A 17,889-nucleotide genomic window follows, 5' to 3' on the forward strand; every position below is an offset into this window, starting at 1 on the left:
CTAATCTTATGGACAAATGGTAGTTTGGTTTAGTTTGGGGTTTTTTTCACCTTGCAAGGCTCAAATTAGAGTGCAAGACTTAGTAATCCCCAAGAGGAAGAAATCAGACAAGGAAGGCAAGAGACTGGCATGGTTGGGCAGGGAACTGCTGATCAAACTGAAGGGAAAGAGGGAAATGCATGCATGGGCAGTGGAAATGAGGACGGGTAACCTGAGAAGTGTATAGGCATGAAGTTCAGTTGTGTAGGCATGGGATGAGGAAGGCCAAGGTGAAGCTGGAACTAAGCCTGGCAAGGGACACAAAGATTAACAAGAAGGGCTTCTACAGGTATGTTAACCAGAAAAGGAAGGTCGAAGGAGATGTATCCCCACTGGTAAACAATGCTTGAAAACTGGTAACAGCAGATGAGGAGAAGGCTGAGGTACTCATCAACTTTTTTTTGTTCGTGTGGCCTAAGTCTAAATACATGCTCAGGGTCTTTCTTTGCTTTAGAACTTAAAATGTGAGCATTGGTAGACAATAACATTCCTCCCCAGAACAGCATCAATATGCTTTAAAAACCTATGAAACAGTGTAAAACTATAATATAAATTTAGAACGTAACCATGCACTGAGATAGCATCCAAACAGATAATGCTAATCAGGATTGTCAGCTGCTGGACTGCACAGCCTCCACGCTCCAGATATCTGGTGCATGCCACTATCTTCTGCAATGTTACTTCTCTCTACTGACCAGATTCCTAAACTTACTGCATCCACAGTTAAAAATAACCCAACAGTAAAGAAGGGAGAGAATTAAAAGCCAGTTTAAACTTTCTGAATAGAATGTTATCTGCTCTTTTCTATCTGCTCCATTTGTCTTGACAGAGACTGAAACACCTGTTAAAATGTGTCTTTTTTGACAGCGATTAGTCTTTTAAGGAAGTGATCCACTAATATGATCTCTGACAGGACTGATTAACTTTTAACTTGTTAGGTTGCTTTTGCTTTGTGAAGTTATTTCAAGTGGAGGAACATGGGTTTCTCTTTCTTTTCCCAGGTTCTATTCTGTCTGTTGATAGTTAATTTGCCTCTGAAGACAGCATTTCAGAATGGATGAGGTTGTATTGTCCAGTTTTCAGGAAACAGTTTATTGAGTGCATGATCCAGGACATACTTTGCCCATCAATTATGCTGCTGTGATCCCTGTAATTCTTAAGGATGAACATCTCCCATGTCTTTCACAGCAGCTCTTGTCCTAATTACCAGCACTGTACCGTGGTGCTTTTTGAATGATTAGTAAAGGTGTCACCTTCCCTAGACATTCTTTGCTCATACTTCTTGGTGGTATTACTGCTTTTGTTGACCTCCAGGAGGCCTAGACAACAATGGCTAACAGATGTCTACACTGAAGGTAGAGCAATGACATGGTAACTGTGGACCTTACTGACCAAGGTAGCTGGTATAAATTCACTTGAAGGAAAAACTTGGTGGTCAGTCTTTTCTTTGTGTATGTGGTCTAAGCACTTACTTGTTTTGTTGCTTTTAATAGGAAAGTTATTAAAGTAATGATGCATCTGTGAATAGAATTTTTTAATTGATAGATAATATTTCAAAAGTTTTTGTCATACAGTTATTGCTATATGAAAATATATAAAAAATCTAGACATTTATTCTCAGTTCAGTACATTTACCTTCATCACTGGCTGTTTTTAAAATTATCTACGGATTTGAGTAAATGGTGGATTCTCCAGGAAATGGAATGCAACCAAATATTTGCTCTAATTCAAGAAAAATAAACCCAAAATTAAGACAATATAACTCTCTTTCCTCTTCTTGAAAAATGTTTTTTATTATGTTCCCTGCTATAGCTGGGCAGAAATGGAAAGTGGCATTCAAAAACCCCAAACCAAACCAAAAAACCAAAAGCCAATCAAACAAAAACCATCCCCCAAAGTAATCGAGCAGCAAACAAAATTATTTTCATGGCAGTGGAAAACTGCTGCAACCTGTAATTGCAATATAAGTGTTAAAGGCTTTCAGAAGACAGAGAACACTCAGATACTGACTGTTTGTTTGAGACTCAGCTTCCACAGGGAAATAATCACATAAAAGATCAAGGTATCTCTTTCTAACTGGCTGCAGCAATTCCAGTTTGTAAACATTTAGCAGTGTGATCTGACATGATCACAGGCAGGCACAAAGTGAAAATACAGCATTTTAATGAGTATATGTGACAATGCATGCATAATATCAGTCATAATTTAGTATAGGATAACAGAAACAGAGCCCCAAGCTGGTACAAACATTTTTGATCTACTGTAGCTCAACAGTGGGATCTTCAGAAACACTTCACTAGTCTTGCTCCAGTTAAATTTCTAGAACTGGGACCTTTACCATCTGCTTAATTGATGTATTGTCATCATACTTCAGTGACTTATGACATCTCATTTTTAGAATCAAAGTCCTCTTAAAGACATAAATATTTAAAACAGTACTTCCAAACTGGGAAATAGCAAACATCATGATTGTTATTAATTTTGCTACAATGCTGTAAATACTCAAAGTAGACTAAATTATTATTGTTCTAAGAAACAATTCAGTGTAGTAGTTCCACCTTAATATTTAAAACTTATGTCCTCTTTATTCAACATATCTCCCTATTCTCTTCACTATCAAAGGCTAGATACCCGGCTCCATAAATGTATTCGAACACTCATCTGCCTCTTCTTCCCATTTTTAGATCTTCCATATTTACACCATACTTTCTGGATATTTTTTTCTCTTCTTCTACTCACATAATTCTGTTGTTCTGTAAAATGAACATGTTTATTATCAAGACATGGCTACTTATGAAGGGGGAAATCAGGAATTTCCATTACCATGTTGAAGTATTCATCTTGAAAATGTCTCACATTATAGTACAGTTTTGGTAACAAAATATACATTAAAGATAATTATTCCCTGGATTCTCATCATTAAGTACTCATCTATTGGACACTTTTCTTTGATTATGCTCTTGCCTTTACCCATGCCAGACAGATGTTTTAGCATTCAGTAAAATGAACTAGCTGGCACTCATCTAACAAAATTATTTTTACTAAATAAAATAAACATTATCATTAATCAGTAATACATTTTAAAAAGTGGATTTTGATTAATTCCTTGAGTCCAGGGAAAAGATGTTTAGGTATTGCCTAAATACTAGTTTTAAATATTTTAAAATTCCTTTATCTGCGATGATTCTTTGAAAGATTTTGCCAGCATTAGAGGTCCGACCTAAAATCTAATGAAAATATTTCTGACCTGAAAAACACTTCAAGATATAGGGCTATGGAATATATTTGTGACTTTTCTTTTTTGTAGTGAGAAAATTTTTGAAGCAAACTTTGGTTGTTAGGAACTTTCTCACTGAACACTGAAGATAAAATTTAGTTCTTACCAATTTTCTTCCCTGTTTAGCCATTTAAGTACATAATATCTCTCTAACTTGTGTTTTGGAAGGAAATTGCATAAGTAATACAGAAATTCCATTTTCTTAGGTTCAGATACAGTGGGGGTTCTATTCTTTGTTTTGTTAATCAGCGGATAGATAAAAACATAATACCAAGATATTTTTAAAAGATTTTGAAAAGTTTTTGAAAAGCAACATAATGAACATATGAACATACAGCAGAACTCTGTAAGTTATGTTTTGCAGCTGGCTCCAGAATATGGTTCTATTATAACCCAGACAGTGTTATGCTGGTCTATAAAACAAAGTGGAACACTTACATAAAGAAAGACATTTGTTAACTTTGATATCAAGACCTTATCAGGCTAGTCCTCAAACAGTGAGCCTTCAAGGGTAGCGATGACATTCTTTCTTCCATTAGTCATTTTTCTTGCAGGCTTATTGCAAGAAAGAACAGTTTCTCAAAATAGAGAAACCTGGCTCTGTTTTGAGCAGATACAGGAAAACTTTCCTTTGAAATGCTGTTTTTATTAAGCTTATTTGTTCTTCATGCTCTGGTGGAGGGACAAAAAGCCTGGTTGGTATGTTGTTGGTTTACAAACAGGTTTTGCAAATTCTCGTTTTAAAACTTCTGTTTTTCGAGGTCCTTCATGGGTGTAAATCAGTACAAGGGCCTACCAGTCTTTCTTGTTTACACTAGTGAAGGATCTTGCCCAGTTCCCCTACTATTCGTGCAGCCTGACATTTGAATGGAGCTGCAATTAGCAGGGTTGTTTTTGTTTAACTTTATTTAGCACCTTATCTCCCTGTAACATTCTTGTCCGAGTACCAGTATCAACCGTGAACTCAACATAGCTCTTACCAATGCTGTTCTATTTTGGGTTAGAATGAAAAAACCCCTCAACCCAGATCAAAGAGCACCCTCCTCTTTTCTCTGGGAATAGACATTGTTAACTAATTGGTGCAAAAAGCCATGACAAATCGATTCACACCACAGATAAGGAAGTCATAACTTACTTCACTGCGCAGGAAAGTTATCCAAGCCCTAACCATAACTTGTTCTTAATGGCCAAACACATGCACCCTTCCACAAAAACCAAAATGTTGCTGGTGAGAAGCCCAAATTGTAGAGGACGCAGGACTGCAGAACTGTGTTTATTGCGTTCTACAGTTTTCCCCATTATTCAGCTATTTACTCCTGATGTTAAAATAACATGAGGGACCGCAAGGCCTGTTGTCCAAGCTCTTAATTCCTGTTACTCATATTAAAAAGAGCCTCCTTGAGGATTCAGAGTCCAGCAGAGCTCTGCTGCTCCCAGGTGCTGAAATTCCGCAAAAAGGGATGGACCAGCTGGCCCTGAAGGCTTTGACAGCCCTAATTCTGAGGTAAGGGCTTGTACCGCAGAAGCTCAAGCCACCCAAGGGCACAGATCTGGAAAACACTGGAGCACTTTATCCCCACAGAGCAGGCTGAGACGGTGGGAAAGCCCGCTGGGCTTCTGGGTTGCTGGAAGGCTGCTCCCTGCTCCCTGTCCTCGTAGTTCCTCACACAGGTGAGAGGCCACCTCCACGCAGCCATGGCGGTGACAAGGGGACAGGTGACACAGGTGGAGGTCAGAGTGACGCTACAGAGCGTGTGATTTGTTTTGAGCGTGACACGGAGGGCGGTCCGGACACCACCAAGGGCTGCTCTCCCAGCCCGTGCCCCCGGGGCAAGGCTGGGGTGCCGCCGGCAGCGCCTCCCGCCGGGCAGCACCGGGACTGCGGCGGGGACGGGCCCGCCCCCGCCCTTGCCCGCACCTTTCCCCGTTGGGAGCCGCCCCGCGGGGGCCGGGCCAGCGGCGGCGGCGGGACAGGGCGCTCGGCCCCGGCCGCAGCTCCCGGGGCAGCGCAGCGCAGCGCAGCCCCGACACCGCCGCGCCGCCAGAGCTGCCCCGGCCGCCCCAGCCATGTCCTCCAGCTCCCCGCCGGGCGAGCCGAAGAGCCGCAGCCTGGGCCGGCTGTCGCTGCCCAGGAGAGGCAGCATGACGCCCGGCAAGAAGCCGTCGGCGCTGGAGCTGGCCGAGAGCACCCCAAACGCCCACTACGCCCCGCTGTCCGCCCCGCAGGGCGGGCAGGCTCCGCCGGGCTGCGGCCCGGAGCCGGTGCGGGAGCGGGCGCCGCGGCTGCGGAGCGAGGTGGTGATGGTGAGCGCCGACTGCCCGCGGCCCCCCGTCAGCCTGGACCCCCGCGTCTCTATCTACAGCCTCCGCAAGCCCCTGCTGAGCCGTAGCAGCGTCCAGGGCAGGGTCTACAACTTCTTGGAGCGGCCCACGGGCTGGAAGTGCTTCGTGTACCACTTCACCGTGTGAGTACCGCCCCGCTCCCGCCGGGCACCTGCTCCGCGCCGCGCTCCCGTTACAGCCGCTGGACCGGTCCCCTGCAGCGGGGGCGCCGTCCCGGCGCGGCCGGCCGTGTGGGGGGCTCCCGGGGCCGCCCCTCACCTGCACCCCCTCGTGCCCCCTCCCACCTCCCCCGCACAGGGCTCGTCCTCCCCGCGGAGGCTTCCAGACCAGCCCGGTGCTCCTGGCTTGAACATCCTACAGATACAGTCTTTTGGGCTGGGTGGGGTTTTTTGTTTGTTTGTTTTAAACAGGTGTGAAGTAAAACAAAAGTCACGCTCCGGGGGAAAGTTTCTCTCTCTTTTTTTTTTTTTTTTTTTTTTTTTTTAAACAGAAATGCGGTATTGCCGTTCAGGAGCGCTTAGGTGTACTTATCAGATAAGGCAGGAGCTGGCTTCAGGCAATTTTGTTCAGGTTACCCTGGGAGTTGAAATAAATTCCACACTGAATGTGGAAACGAAGTAGGTAACAGTGTCATCCATTCTTTACAAATTTTCGATGCAGTGACATCTACATGATGCCAATGCTCGCTGCACAGCACCAGTTTCCAGCTGAACAGGTGTGTTAGTGCTGCAGCCCTGTCAGAGGAAAATGAGAGGCAGGTGATGCTCGTTTTCCTTGCCTCTTTTATTGCCCCTTGCTCTAACTTCTTGTGCTATCGGGTACGAATGCCATCACTGTTATTTTTAGACAGGAAGGAGGTGATGTTGGGAGGGTGTTGTTTAACTGCAGGCAGGTTTAAAAATGTTTTGGCTCTAATATTGTCTGGGGAGTGCAATGTCCAACCCGAGCCAGCACATCGTAGGTCTGTGGTGCACAAGCATCTTGGCAAGTGCTTCCGTGAGAAATCCATGCTTTTTAATCGAGGTGTTGCTGAAGGCTTGCGTGACCCTTGGGCAATTGGTGTTATGTTGAATATAGGTAATAAGGTCAGGTAGAAATGTGTCTGTTTATTGTATGCATGCACAAATATATATGTCTATGGATATCCATTACATATATATATATACACGTATATATATGTACTAATTACAACACCTAGAGGTAAAGACATTTTATGGTCAAAAGACATTAAAGTCAGTTTGTATGATCTAGTTATTTTATTCTGATTTTAAATTCTATTTCTAAGTAACTATTATTTAAGGTCAATTCAGGATTGTGTGTTTCTATGCCACATTTGAGTATTCTGGAGTCTTTAGATCATCAGGTTAAGTGGTACCAACTTTTATTTTAGTGGAGGGAAAACAGGTGTCATCTGAATGTATGTAATCAGGAGATGACTGTGTGCAACTGCCGAGATAATTGTGGGCTCCATTCTCTTTGGTATTATGATAATGCCATTAGATGACAAAATGACTAATGGCCATAAATATGGAGTACCTAATAGTTATGGTTGAACAATGTAAAACACTTTCAGGAATCGGAATTCCTTTCTTTTTTTCCTTTCTTTCCTAAAATGGAGTTTTAGGCAGCCATCTTTTATGGTTTCTGACCTTTCAGGTGTCTCAAATTATGTATAGAAGGGATGGTAAACTGTGTTCAATATTGTAAATAATCTTCTCTAAATCTAAACTGTGAGCCTAGAAAACATCTGTAAAACAAAAATCAAACCAAAAATGGTTGTTCCCTTTGTCTACCTAAGGTTCTAGTTTGAATTTTAACTTCCCCCCCAAGTATTAGCAGTATGGGTTAATCCTATCTATGCAAGAATTAAGATTTTGTAATTCTACTTTAAGAGACTGTAATATGTATAAATCCATCTCTCCCCCCAAAACACACTTATCCATGGTGTAATCATTAGCCCGAGAGTTTCCCCTCTTTCCAGAAGAACTCTTCTGATGCAGTGACGAATGATAGTGGCAGTAAATATTCTCAAGCCGCTTACTAAGCATTGTTCAAGTTCCTTAGGGCACTGAAGAGACAGAAGAGAGTACTAACACCCTTGGATGTTTCTTGCAAGGCAATGTGCAAATACCATTTAGGCAGCCTCACTCTGACTCCCACCAGCAGAGGGAATTGAGGCTGTACTGTTCCCAGCCATCCCAACTTCTGTTTGGTTTTGTGGTACATAAGCTTATACTTTTTGTGCCCATTAAATAATGTTTTAAGTTACTGATCTTTGGTCCATACTTCTCCATCTCTCTTTCTGAGCTCCCAAAGGAGCTCCTTCTGTCCCAGGTAATGCTCTCTTTTGAGTACAGCGCATACCAGCCAGGTGCTGAGTATTGGCAGATGAAGAGTGGCTACAGAACAGAAGTTTGTTACAACTGACGAGGCAGGTTTTTCTGATTTGGAGAAGCTGTTGTGTCTCATCATCTACTCTGGAGAAAGCATGGGACCTGCTTTGTGACAACAGTTGGCTACAAGGGAGCTGGAAAGGACTTGGAGTTATAAGACACACACACTGTCATGCATGTGCTTCTTTCACACTGGAGGAAGTACTTGATTATTCTACTGTCAACATACAAACAGTCATTCACAGAATGCTAAGCTGGGTTTTACCTCGTGGCATGCAAGGACCCTGGTGTTTGTCTTTCCTGCCCAAAGGAATTTAAGAAACTGAAGTCGTTTGCCTGCTGTCTTTTTGACTCTGTCTGCTGTCTGCCTCCTGCTTTATTCTTGGGGCTCTCAGCTGCCTGACATGTCTGGGTCGCTGTCTTAAATGTTTCCAGGGGAAGGAAAGAACTGATGTTAAATCAGGGCTTAAAGACCTAAGCTGAGTAGAGGGTCCTGATCTAGCCAATGATGGGAGCAATGAGCACTGGGGGCTTCTTCGTTTCCTGTCTTCTGCGTGGTGCAGTGTGTGGCTGTGTTCTTAAATATATACTCGAAATATTACAGTTAGAAACAACTCCTGCAACAGTCCGTGTAACTTGTTCTGGACCTGTATCTCTGGCTGGTTGTTAAAACACTATTTATCAAGCGATAAGAGCTACATCTACTGATTGCCTGTCACACCCTTTTCCTGCTCAGGAATCTTAGTCAAGTGGTATGTGGAGTACTAATAGCTAAGAACTGATATTCAGAATTGATTTTCCACGGGTTTATATTATATTGTTTGGAAAAGGGAAGTTGAACACCAAACTTTAATCCACAGATTCTAGGTTGGGATGTTTGTTTCATATTGTTTTGATTGCTGTATGTTCTGGTGAGCAACAAAACCTTTCATGTTCCTTTGACTTAAAGGATGGAATCTGGTTATCTTGCACAGCAACAAATCAGGCCAATTACCTGCTTACTTTTGATTTGTTATTTCTTTCAAAAGCTTTCTGAAAAACCTATTTTCCAGTATGCAACCTATTTTCTCTCTCTTGTTGATGTTTTTAATCTTCCAGGGTAATTTGACATCAATCTCTGATTAAATCAATTTAGACAGGTGTTTTCTAAGAGTTTTTCTTATTTGATCAGACCATAGAGCAGAAAATCTCACATGAACAGAATAGGACATCAATTACTGTGCCTCATTTATATTAGATTGTTGGAGGCTGGGGTAATAGTCTTTATGGGGAGAAGGAATGGATAATTGGCTATTAATTTACCACTCCAAAAACCTGCTTAAAAATACTAGCAGAGATGATAGAAACTTTTATTTCAGTTACTTGACTTGGTTTGATTTTTGTAATAAATTTCATTCAAATAGATGGAGTATATAGTATATGTACACTTAATTTTACCAGTGCAAGTAAATTGTGCTCCATGGCTAAAGATTTACATGCATGACTTCTGCAAACACAGTTGGTGGTTGCTTGGAAACTTGGGCTTTGCAAGCAAGAGCTTGCCCTGTGTTGTGGCTGCATGTATGGTAATGTCCTGCCAGAGCCACAAAATCTGCCTTGGCTGTCAGAGGTGAGGGAATGACTGAGAGCCACTGTTCTCAATGACCTTCCAAGCTAGGGCATCTTATCATACTTATCATAGTAGTGCACCTTGAGATAGCAGCTTTGAGAGGTAAAATGGTTTGTGGCCTTAACGAATCAAGTTTTCAGGCTCTGTGAAGAGAGGTGGAGGGACAAAAGAAACTGAAATTCTGTCCTCATAATGGCCTGCTGAAATTCTTGGACTCTGTCCCAGTGTTGGAAATGATTGTAAAGAATAAGTGAAGATGTCAGATGTTTAAAAGAATTATTTTATAATTAAGTGCTCGAGGGAAGAGCTTCTTCTCACCCTCTTGAGTTTAAAATAAACATCTTAAAATGTGCCTAAAGAAACTGAACTTATTAACTGATTTCTCTTGTTCTCACTATGGCAAATAATGACTTCTGGCAATGTTGACTCCCCGTGTTCTTTGAAGTGTTGGCTGTAACCAGAGGGAACAATTTGGGAACTGATGGACCATTAGTCTGTTCCAGTGTAGCAGCTCTCCTTTGTTGCCATGCAAGATAATCAGCTTCTGTCTTATCTCTGCATTCGTGTACCTGGTTCAATTTACTTTGCCTTTGTATAAGTTTGATTTAATCAGCAATGATTATCATTGAGTTTGTTCGAATCTCAAGTTGTTTACATAAGCTTGGACTGGCCAGTTGTTGGGATTTGGAAAACTGGTCTCTAGAAACAGACAAGCTCTCAGAAGTGTGGCTGCATGTGTATGCATGTAAAGATAGGAAGTGAGGGTAGATAGAATATACCAGTTGCTTGAATCGGGACTTGGAGTAATCACTTATTAAAGGTAATGCAGTGTTTACAAAATGCTGTTTACACACAATACTGTGAGGAAGAAGCATAACTCCAACTTAAAATCCCAGGTTTGCCATGTTTCCAGATGTACTGCAAACATAGTTCCAAACCTACTGGTTCATACTTGTATAAACTGTTGAGGAGGTAAAAAGATCCCTAAAATAATTAGTGTGTGCACTTGCTCACACGCAGTTTTTCTTTCAGACTAAAGAAAGCTGCAAACAAAAGTATTATGTTTTTGGCATGAGTATTTGTACGTTTAGAAATTTTTGTGGCTTGAAATCAGACTTCAGATTATTACTTCTGTTTTAAAAAGGAGATATAAATCATCCAAAGTAAGCATGGCTTTTCTAAGTGGAAGGAAAGAAAAATAACTTAGTTGTGTTTTTTTTTGCTGCTGTCAATAGCAAGAAGACCCAGGTTTAGCTTTTTTTTGTCTCATCAAGACTGAGGTAGTTTAGCTGAGGTCGAATTGACCCCCTCACTTTGTCATATTTGAGAGAGAAATTATGATTCTTTTCAGGCAGAGGCTGATGTGAACAATGTTTGCTTTATTTCTCTATGTCTTTTGTCTATGAGCTCCTGTTGCTTGCAATACTATATTTTAGTATTTATACTAAAATTTATTTATACTCCCACCTCTTCATGCTCTATAATTGTAATAACGGGAATCTGCCACTTTGTCACTTCACGGTTTCAAAAGCGTGGTGTGTTACAGCTGTGCAGTGGCTTAAAACAAATCTTTGAGGTCTCACACATGCTCAAAGACTACAGTTGGGAAAAATGAAGTGGAAACAAGGTGATACTTGTAGCTTTTCCCCCTGCCCTTCCCTTCCTCATCCCTACTCCAGAGTCTAGCGTTTTGATTTGCAGCTGAGTGAACATCTTTGCAACCTAACACTATGTATCTGTCAATGTGCTTGGTAACAGTTTTATCTGAGATGAAAAGGGATTGGAAAGGTGACTTTATGTATTTCCAGAGGAGAGAAGACCATTTGCCTGCCCCATTATCATAGCTGGTTGTACACATACGACAGTGTGCTCATGTTTAGGAGTTGCTGTTGCAGGGTCAGTCTAGTTTGCTGATCAGCCAGATAGTGAAGCTTGGAGTCTTGGCAGATTCTGGATGCAGGTGAGGTCGAGAAGTGACTTAAGGGTTTTGCTGCTCCCTCCTTTCCTGCTGCATGCTGCAGTGCAGCCTCTCAGCTACAATATTGCACAAAGGCTCTTCTTTGAGACTTGTGTGATTGAGATAGTTTGGGTTGGCCAGTACACAGCTGTTCTCTCTTGCCATGTTTCCCAGTCTGTAACTCATCAGAAGTGTCATTTTTGCTGTGGACTGTCTGGCTGTCTTGTAACTAAGACCAATCCAAGTCCATGAAATGAAGACCTCAGGAGTGGCAATGCAGTTACAGGTCAGAAAGGGTCCCCATTTCTCTCTCCCAGTGGGACAGTGGAAGTGCTCATGTTAAGAAATGCAGATACGAATAACTGCATAATTGACTAAACTTGGATATGTTTTTCCATTTTTACTTAGTAATTGACTGTCATCAGAAAGAAAAGCAGTATCAGAAACCGTATCCTCTCAAGGTCATCAGGGGTAGTTAGTGCCCTGGAAGCCACTTTAAGTAAACCACCATCTTTACATCATTTGTTGCATTCAGTGATTGCTGGATGAAAATTACCATGGCAGTGTATTTTGATCATTGAAGGGGAAGGAAGGTGAAAAGCTAGATATCTTCCAACTAAAATGCCTTTTGATGGCACACAGTACTTCTAGCAGTAATTGAGAAAATTCAGTTTCTGTTCTGATTAACGTGGCTACTTGAAAAAAACGTTGAGTAAAGGAAGTTCTGTGGAGGGAAAAGAGACTTTGTAATTGTACTGATATTTAGGTTTTCTAATAACTAATGGAAGCAGAAGGCTGTAAACGGGTGAACACTAATGCTCAATGAAGACAGATTGTGTGCAGTGGAAAAAAAATCTGTGAAATGCACACATAAAAGTTATGAATTTTCTTAATTTGGGCAGGCTTTCCTGGGGATAGGCCTTCTCTGTTTTCCTATCATCCTTCCAGTATGAAATTTCACATCCTTCTCTGGTATTTGCTTTCCTCCAGGAAAAGAATTATTCTACCTTTAAAAGTTGCACATGAATGATCTTAAAAAACCCAGTAAGTGCAGTGTTCACATCTCTGTATATCTGTCAAATGGTTGGTTGGGCAGTTCTGGCACACTTCCTTGCCCTGGCTCTTCAAGTGCCAGGGAAAAAATGTGCAAGGCTGTGTAGATAGGCCTCTTTCAAAACTTTCATTGCAGCTGAATCAAGGATAGAGTTGAGATTCAATTGCAGTGAACTAATTAGGCTGAGCTCCAAATGCCTGAGTGCTGGATGTGTTACAAACAACAGTGCCAACATATGCTGTAGGGAACTATGCACAGGCACAGTGCTTAGCTGACTTTAAACTTGGCAGTACCTCATTAATTTTGTGTGTTAATAGATTGTTTAATGTGCATTAGTGGCCGAACACAAAAGCTGTGAACATTTGCTCATTCAGTTCCAGATGGAAAATAGTGTCTTGTTGGGGGCAAGGTGTTTTCTGCCTGCCACCAAGAGGTCCAACACGTTTCAAATGTCTTGGAAAGTTGCCAGATGTAAATAAACCTGAGGGGTAGGCTGAGTTACAGAAGAAGAATGCGCAGATTGGTGAGGTTTTAGGTAAGGGACTAGCTCTCCTCATACAGTCATGCTTCATCTGGCATAATGGCCTGTGAGAACCATTATAACACCAGTGGTGGTGATGGAACAGCACATGTATTTGCGAGCCTCTGCTCTGGCAGTAGTTACTGTATCTTACCTCCTACCAGAAAGATATATATGTGAGTGAGTGTGTGTGTGTGTATATATATATATTATAACAGAGGGAGTATTCAATGCTTTAGTAGTCAAATTTAATTTTACTATGTGTTTTTAGACTGTGATTTTAGTTTTTTTTTTTTTTTTATTAGGAAATTCTAAAGCTTCTCTAAATCAAGAGTTTTCTCTGGTTTACAGATTGTACATATCTGGAGGACTAGAGAGGTGCTTGGTGTGAACTTTTTTGCAGATACATGGCTTTTCTTCTTCTTTTTCCTACTTTGTGGTACAGAATAGTAAAAAAAGCAGCTATTTTCTGTGTTCAAGTAGCTGTAAGAAATTGCACACAGTGGAAACCAGGGCCTGGGTAAATAAGTATAGTGTAAGTACTTTGAAAAAAAAAAACAACCAGCACCAAAATCCCCAAAACAACAACAACAAAACCCACACAAAACCCAAAAGTACTGTCCCACATTTCTTAAATGGTAGTTTCCTTCCTTAACAGCCACACTTTACCTCAGAAAATGTATAACCTGGAAAATTTACAATAGAAAATGGACAGACACAGGATAAGCCAATGATTTATTAAAGCTTAGTACAAACACTATGACAAAAGCCAGGTTTTATCTCTGAACTGCTTTAATGTCAGAACTGCCAGTTGTGTAAGATAATGAACACACATTTTCTCAAAATGACTGAATCTTTTTTTGAGTTTAAGAAAAGAATGCATCTGCATGGGGGACTTTTTTCAAGGAATACATCAAGCACTAAATCTGCAGCCTTGAAATTTTATCTTTTTGAAAGCTATAAGCTGCCAGAAATAGGAAATTATACTGCAAGTCATTAGGTAGCCTTTAGATATTCCTAGCAATGTGCCCAGAGTAGGTATTTTTATTTTTTTCCACATGTTCTTCACAATCAATGTGATGTTTTAATATTTTATGAAAAATGTTAAAGCCAAAATAAACCTAGGACAAGGCTTCTGCATCCTTTAAAGTTTCTTCTGCTTCTGCAAATATTGATCTTGATCTTTGAGTTTCATATTAAAGTTTTCGATAGGAACATAAATCTCACTCGTGTTTTGCTAATGCCAGTGGACTTATGAGATGTCATTTGACAACACAATTTTGTCATATTTGTAGTAGAAAACTGAATTTTTTTTACTCCTAACTATAAAATCCTTCTTCCTTTGCATTCTGCTGGGGTTATTTAAAAACTTAATGCATTGTTACAGGACTTGACTAATGCTTACTTCAAATGTGAAATGTTCTTACTGAACTAAGATCTTGAAATAGTAGATCTCTGTTTGTCCTAACAAGTTGAGCTCTTGTTCATCATCTACTAGTTTTACTCTAACACATCCTTAAAAACATAGAGCATACATTTTCTTTTGCAATAGGAAAGTATAATACATTTGTTGAAGTAATATCTGTTTTGATTCCGCAAGAAATTATCATTATGTGTTTAACTTCACTATGTGGACAGCTATTTGCTTTCCAGTGGGAGCAACTAGTAAAGATAAAAGGTAAAGACCAGTTAGAAAAGATGAAAACTTCTATACTCATCTGCAAAAATAGAGCAATTAAAATTATTTGCCAGACATTGTTCACAGGATATGTAGAACTCAGTTACAATTATTTTATTTAAAATAAGTTATTTTTTTTCTGAAAGACTAAGCATCTTAGAGCGCTAATTCTGTGAACTTTTACTTTGTCCAAGCGACTTTTCTCTTGGCTGTAATAAATATGTTAAATCACATAGGTTTTTTACCATCTTGACAGCAGTTTTTTGTAGATTTCTGAAAATTAGTGGTCTTCCCTCTGTCCCTTCCAACTTGCATGTGTTTTAGACTGGGCAAGAACACAGGCTTGTCCCCTCTGTTTAAACCAGAGTGTGGTCACACTTGCAGTAGGTTGCTCACTGACAGACAGCAGGCTGGAACTGGCACAAGGAGACTGGCAGGCTTGGATGTATATAAATCCAGTCCTCAGAGGTCACTGGTTTCCTTTGAAAACCTACAATTAATCCCTGAAATCTTGGAGATACATTTAACTTTTTTCGACTTTTTTTTTTTTTAACAATATTTTTTCGTTGCAGTGTTAAGATTACATACTTCTACATGGGTTGGATAGTAAAGAAAATTGGATCTCATAGTTTGAGAACAGGATGTAAATCACCCATCAGATTACTTCCTTGGATCCTCTCCAAAGACACTAGGTTTAATACCAGAAGCATGGTATTGGTGGCAAAGATTACAGAAACCTTGCTCATCCCTTATATGACAAAGGCTGCAGACTTTGTAATGAATGTGTTTTCCTTCTGCAAAGAAAGGAATTGCCTTCAGAGAATATGTTTGTTCCTGCAGCAGCCATTCCCTTCCCAGCAAAACCATGTCAATTGAAAATGGGCTGGAACTGGCTGGAGTCGTCTTTTTCACAATAACCCTTGAGGGCACCATAGTCAAACTAAGAGTTGAAGTAAAGGTTCCTCATCTCTTGTACGGATGTTGACAAGTAGAGCAAAGGAGAATGAATGCAGGAAATAGCTGCTACTGTTAATCTCATTCTTACACCCTTCAAATGCCTGTGCCCAATTATCTGTGCAGGGCAGTGGAGATAGGAGAAGCGACAAGAGGAGAGATCTTCCATCCTGTGGCCTCAAGAAGTAGAGAACACCCTGTGCTGATCCTGTTAAGAATCAGTGGCTTTTGTATTCTGCACAACAAAGGCTTTATTTGACCTTTTCGAACTTCATATTTTTTCCCTAATATTCATCCTAAGTAGATGTAGTTGAGGCTATTATTTGTTTTTCACTTCTTTTCTTAGGAGACACTAAAGTGTGGTCAAACCTGACAATGAGTAAGTAACTAAATGTGTATTGCTTTATTGTGGTGTGAGTAAACTTCATGTGATTGTATGCTGTTATCCTACTCGTGACCCAGAAAGTTTTGATAGTGGATTATCTTAGCACTTCATACAAAATAAACCTGCTCACTTGATGTTTTCTATGTCAACAGGTCATCCAGCACCCTAGTGCTAAGCTGTCTGGGCATCCTGTTTCAACAGTATGTAAAGTATGAGAGGCACAGACATCTAAATGTTAGACAGTCATGTCAGTTGTGTGCCTTAGTAGTTCTGTTTATTCAAGATAGCTCTTTGTAATGTTTAGTTAATATAATGCTCTTATTTAGACAACTGCATTTGAACTGTAGAAATGAAAAAAATGCTACCAGAATGAGGGAGAGAACAAAGCTTTCAGATTTTGCAGGTTTTGCAGCCAAATGCGAGGCTGTAGGTGTACTTGTGTTAATGCTCACCCTTCTTGGGCGTGTGAATTGCTTGTTGCACTTTGATTGTCAAACTCCGAGGTTACCTCCTGATCACTGCTGTGGCAGTCTTTTGTTGTGTGACTTTAACAGAAGACATTATACTTCCATCAAAGCTCACTGTAAAGTGAGACTAAGGAATTGAACAGTCTGTGCAAAAATGTGATATGCTACGAGAAGAGCATAATCTCTAGAAGTTTTCAGTGGATCGTATCTGTAAGAGTAAAGGGACACTAGCTTACACCTCTTACATAAAAGAGTGGAGATAACATTCAAGCAGGTTTTGATACTAGCCATTAGCCTCTGCTGAGGTGGTCTCCTTCTTCTGAGGAAAGTTTTATATCACATACCTTTCTCTTCAGAGAAACAGAGATCGTTTCAGGAATTTCATTATCTCTGTTTGTCATTATTGAAATACTATATGTCTCAAGCCGTGTGGTGTGTAGAAGAGACTTTGTATTCTGCTGAATGTTAGTCACCAGTGGCTGTGAAATACCACAGCCAGCCATGGGAAAATTGTGTGACTTTAGGACTGGAACTGAAAGCAGAAATTAAATCAGTTGTAGTTAAGTGTCCCATAGGCAGCAAATGATTAACCACAATAAAATTTGGCTGCACCTCTGAGATTAGCACTTACCTTCTAAAATAAAACTAGCATTATAGGGCATGTCTTTTAAAATGTATTTAGTAATTGAGCTCTGCTTTGAATAAGTGCTTTTCTTATATAGTTAGGATACAGCATGGTAGTGAAAGTAGTTTCTTCACTTTTCCTGGTTTTTGCGTTTATCTAATGATAAATGTAGGGAAGAATGAAGTGTTTTTGCAGGATCATTGTAGGGACAGTGTTGTTGCAATCAGGGAAGATAAATAGTCATGGGAAAGCCAGACCATGTATGCTTTAGTTCCCCAGTGTAGACGTGACTGCTTTATAGTAATGAGCTGAAATAAGTTTGAATTCATGGAATGAAATGGAGAAGAAGAGCTTAGACACTAAGGAATAAGGACTGCCTGTAAATTTACTTCTTCCTCACAACTCCCCTGGGTCAGCTTTACTGGCTGCTTTATACCACTTTTTATACAGAAGAGGAGAAGAAGAGATTAGCTCTATCAGCACCCATGGACCTGAATGAAACAATGAGATTTTCTGGCTGTAACTCTCTCTACTTCCTGTCTCTACTACATTTGATACTAGTCAACTAGGTGGTTTTAAAAGATGTGT

At 40.5% G+C, this 17,889-nt stretch overlaps 1 protein-coding gene across 2 annotated transcripts in view; it reads left to right on the top strand.

Moving 5' to 3' along the window:
* Window positions 1-5,383: 5,383 nt before the first annotated feature.
* The window catches only part of KCNQ1 (potassium voltage-gated channel subfamily Q member 1), a 175,552-nt gene continuing 163,046 nt past the window's right edge, over window positions 5,384-17,889 (top strand). For both annotated transcript variants that reach the window (XM_039381428.1, XM_039381429.1), the window contains exon 1: window positions 5,384-5,781. In XM_039381428.1, coding sequence (XP_039237362.1) covers window positions 5,384-5,781 — 398 coding nt within the window. The remainder of the gene's footprint in view (window positions 5,782-17,889) is intronic.

Source organism: Pipra filicauda, unplaced genomic scaffold (genome assembly GCF_003945595.2).
Source record: "Pipra filicauda isolate LSUMZ 115617 unplaced genomic scaffold, ASM394559v2 scaffold222_size1277272_pilon, whole genome shotgun sequence".
Lineage (NCBI taxonomy): Eukaryota > Metazoa > Chordata > Aves > Passeriformes > Pipridae > Pipra > Pipra filicauda.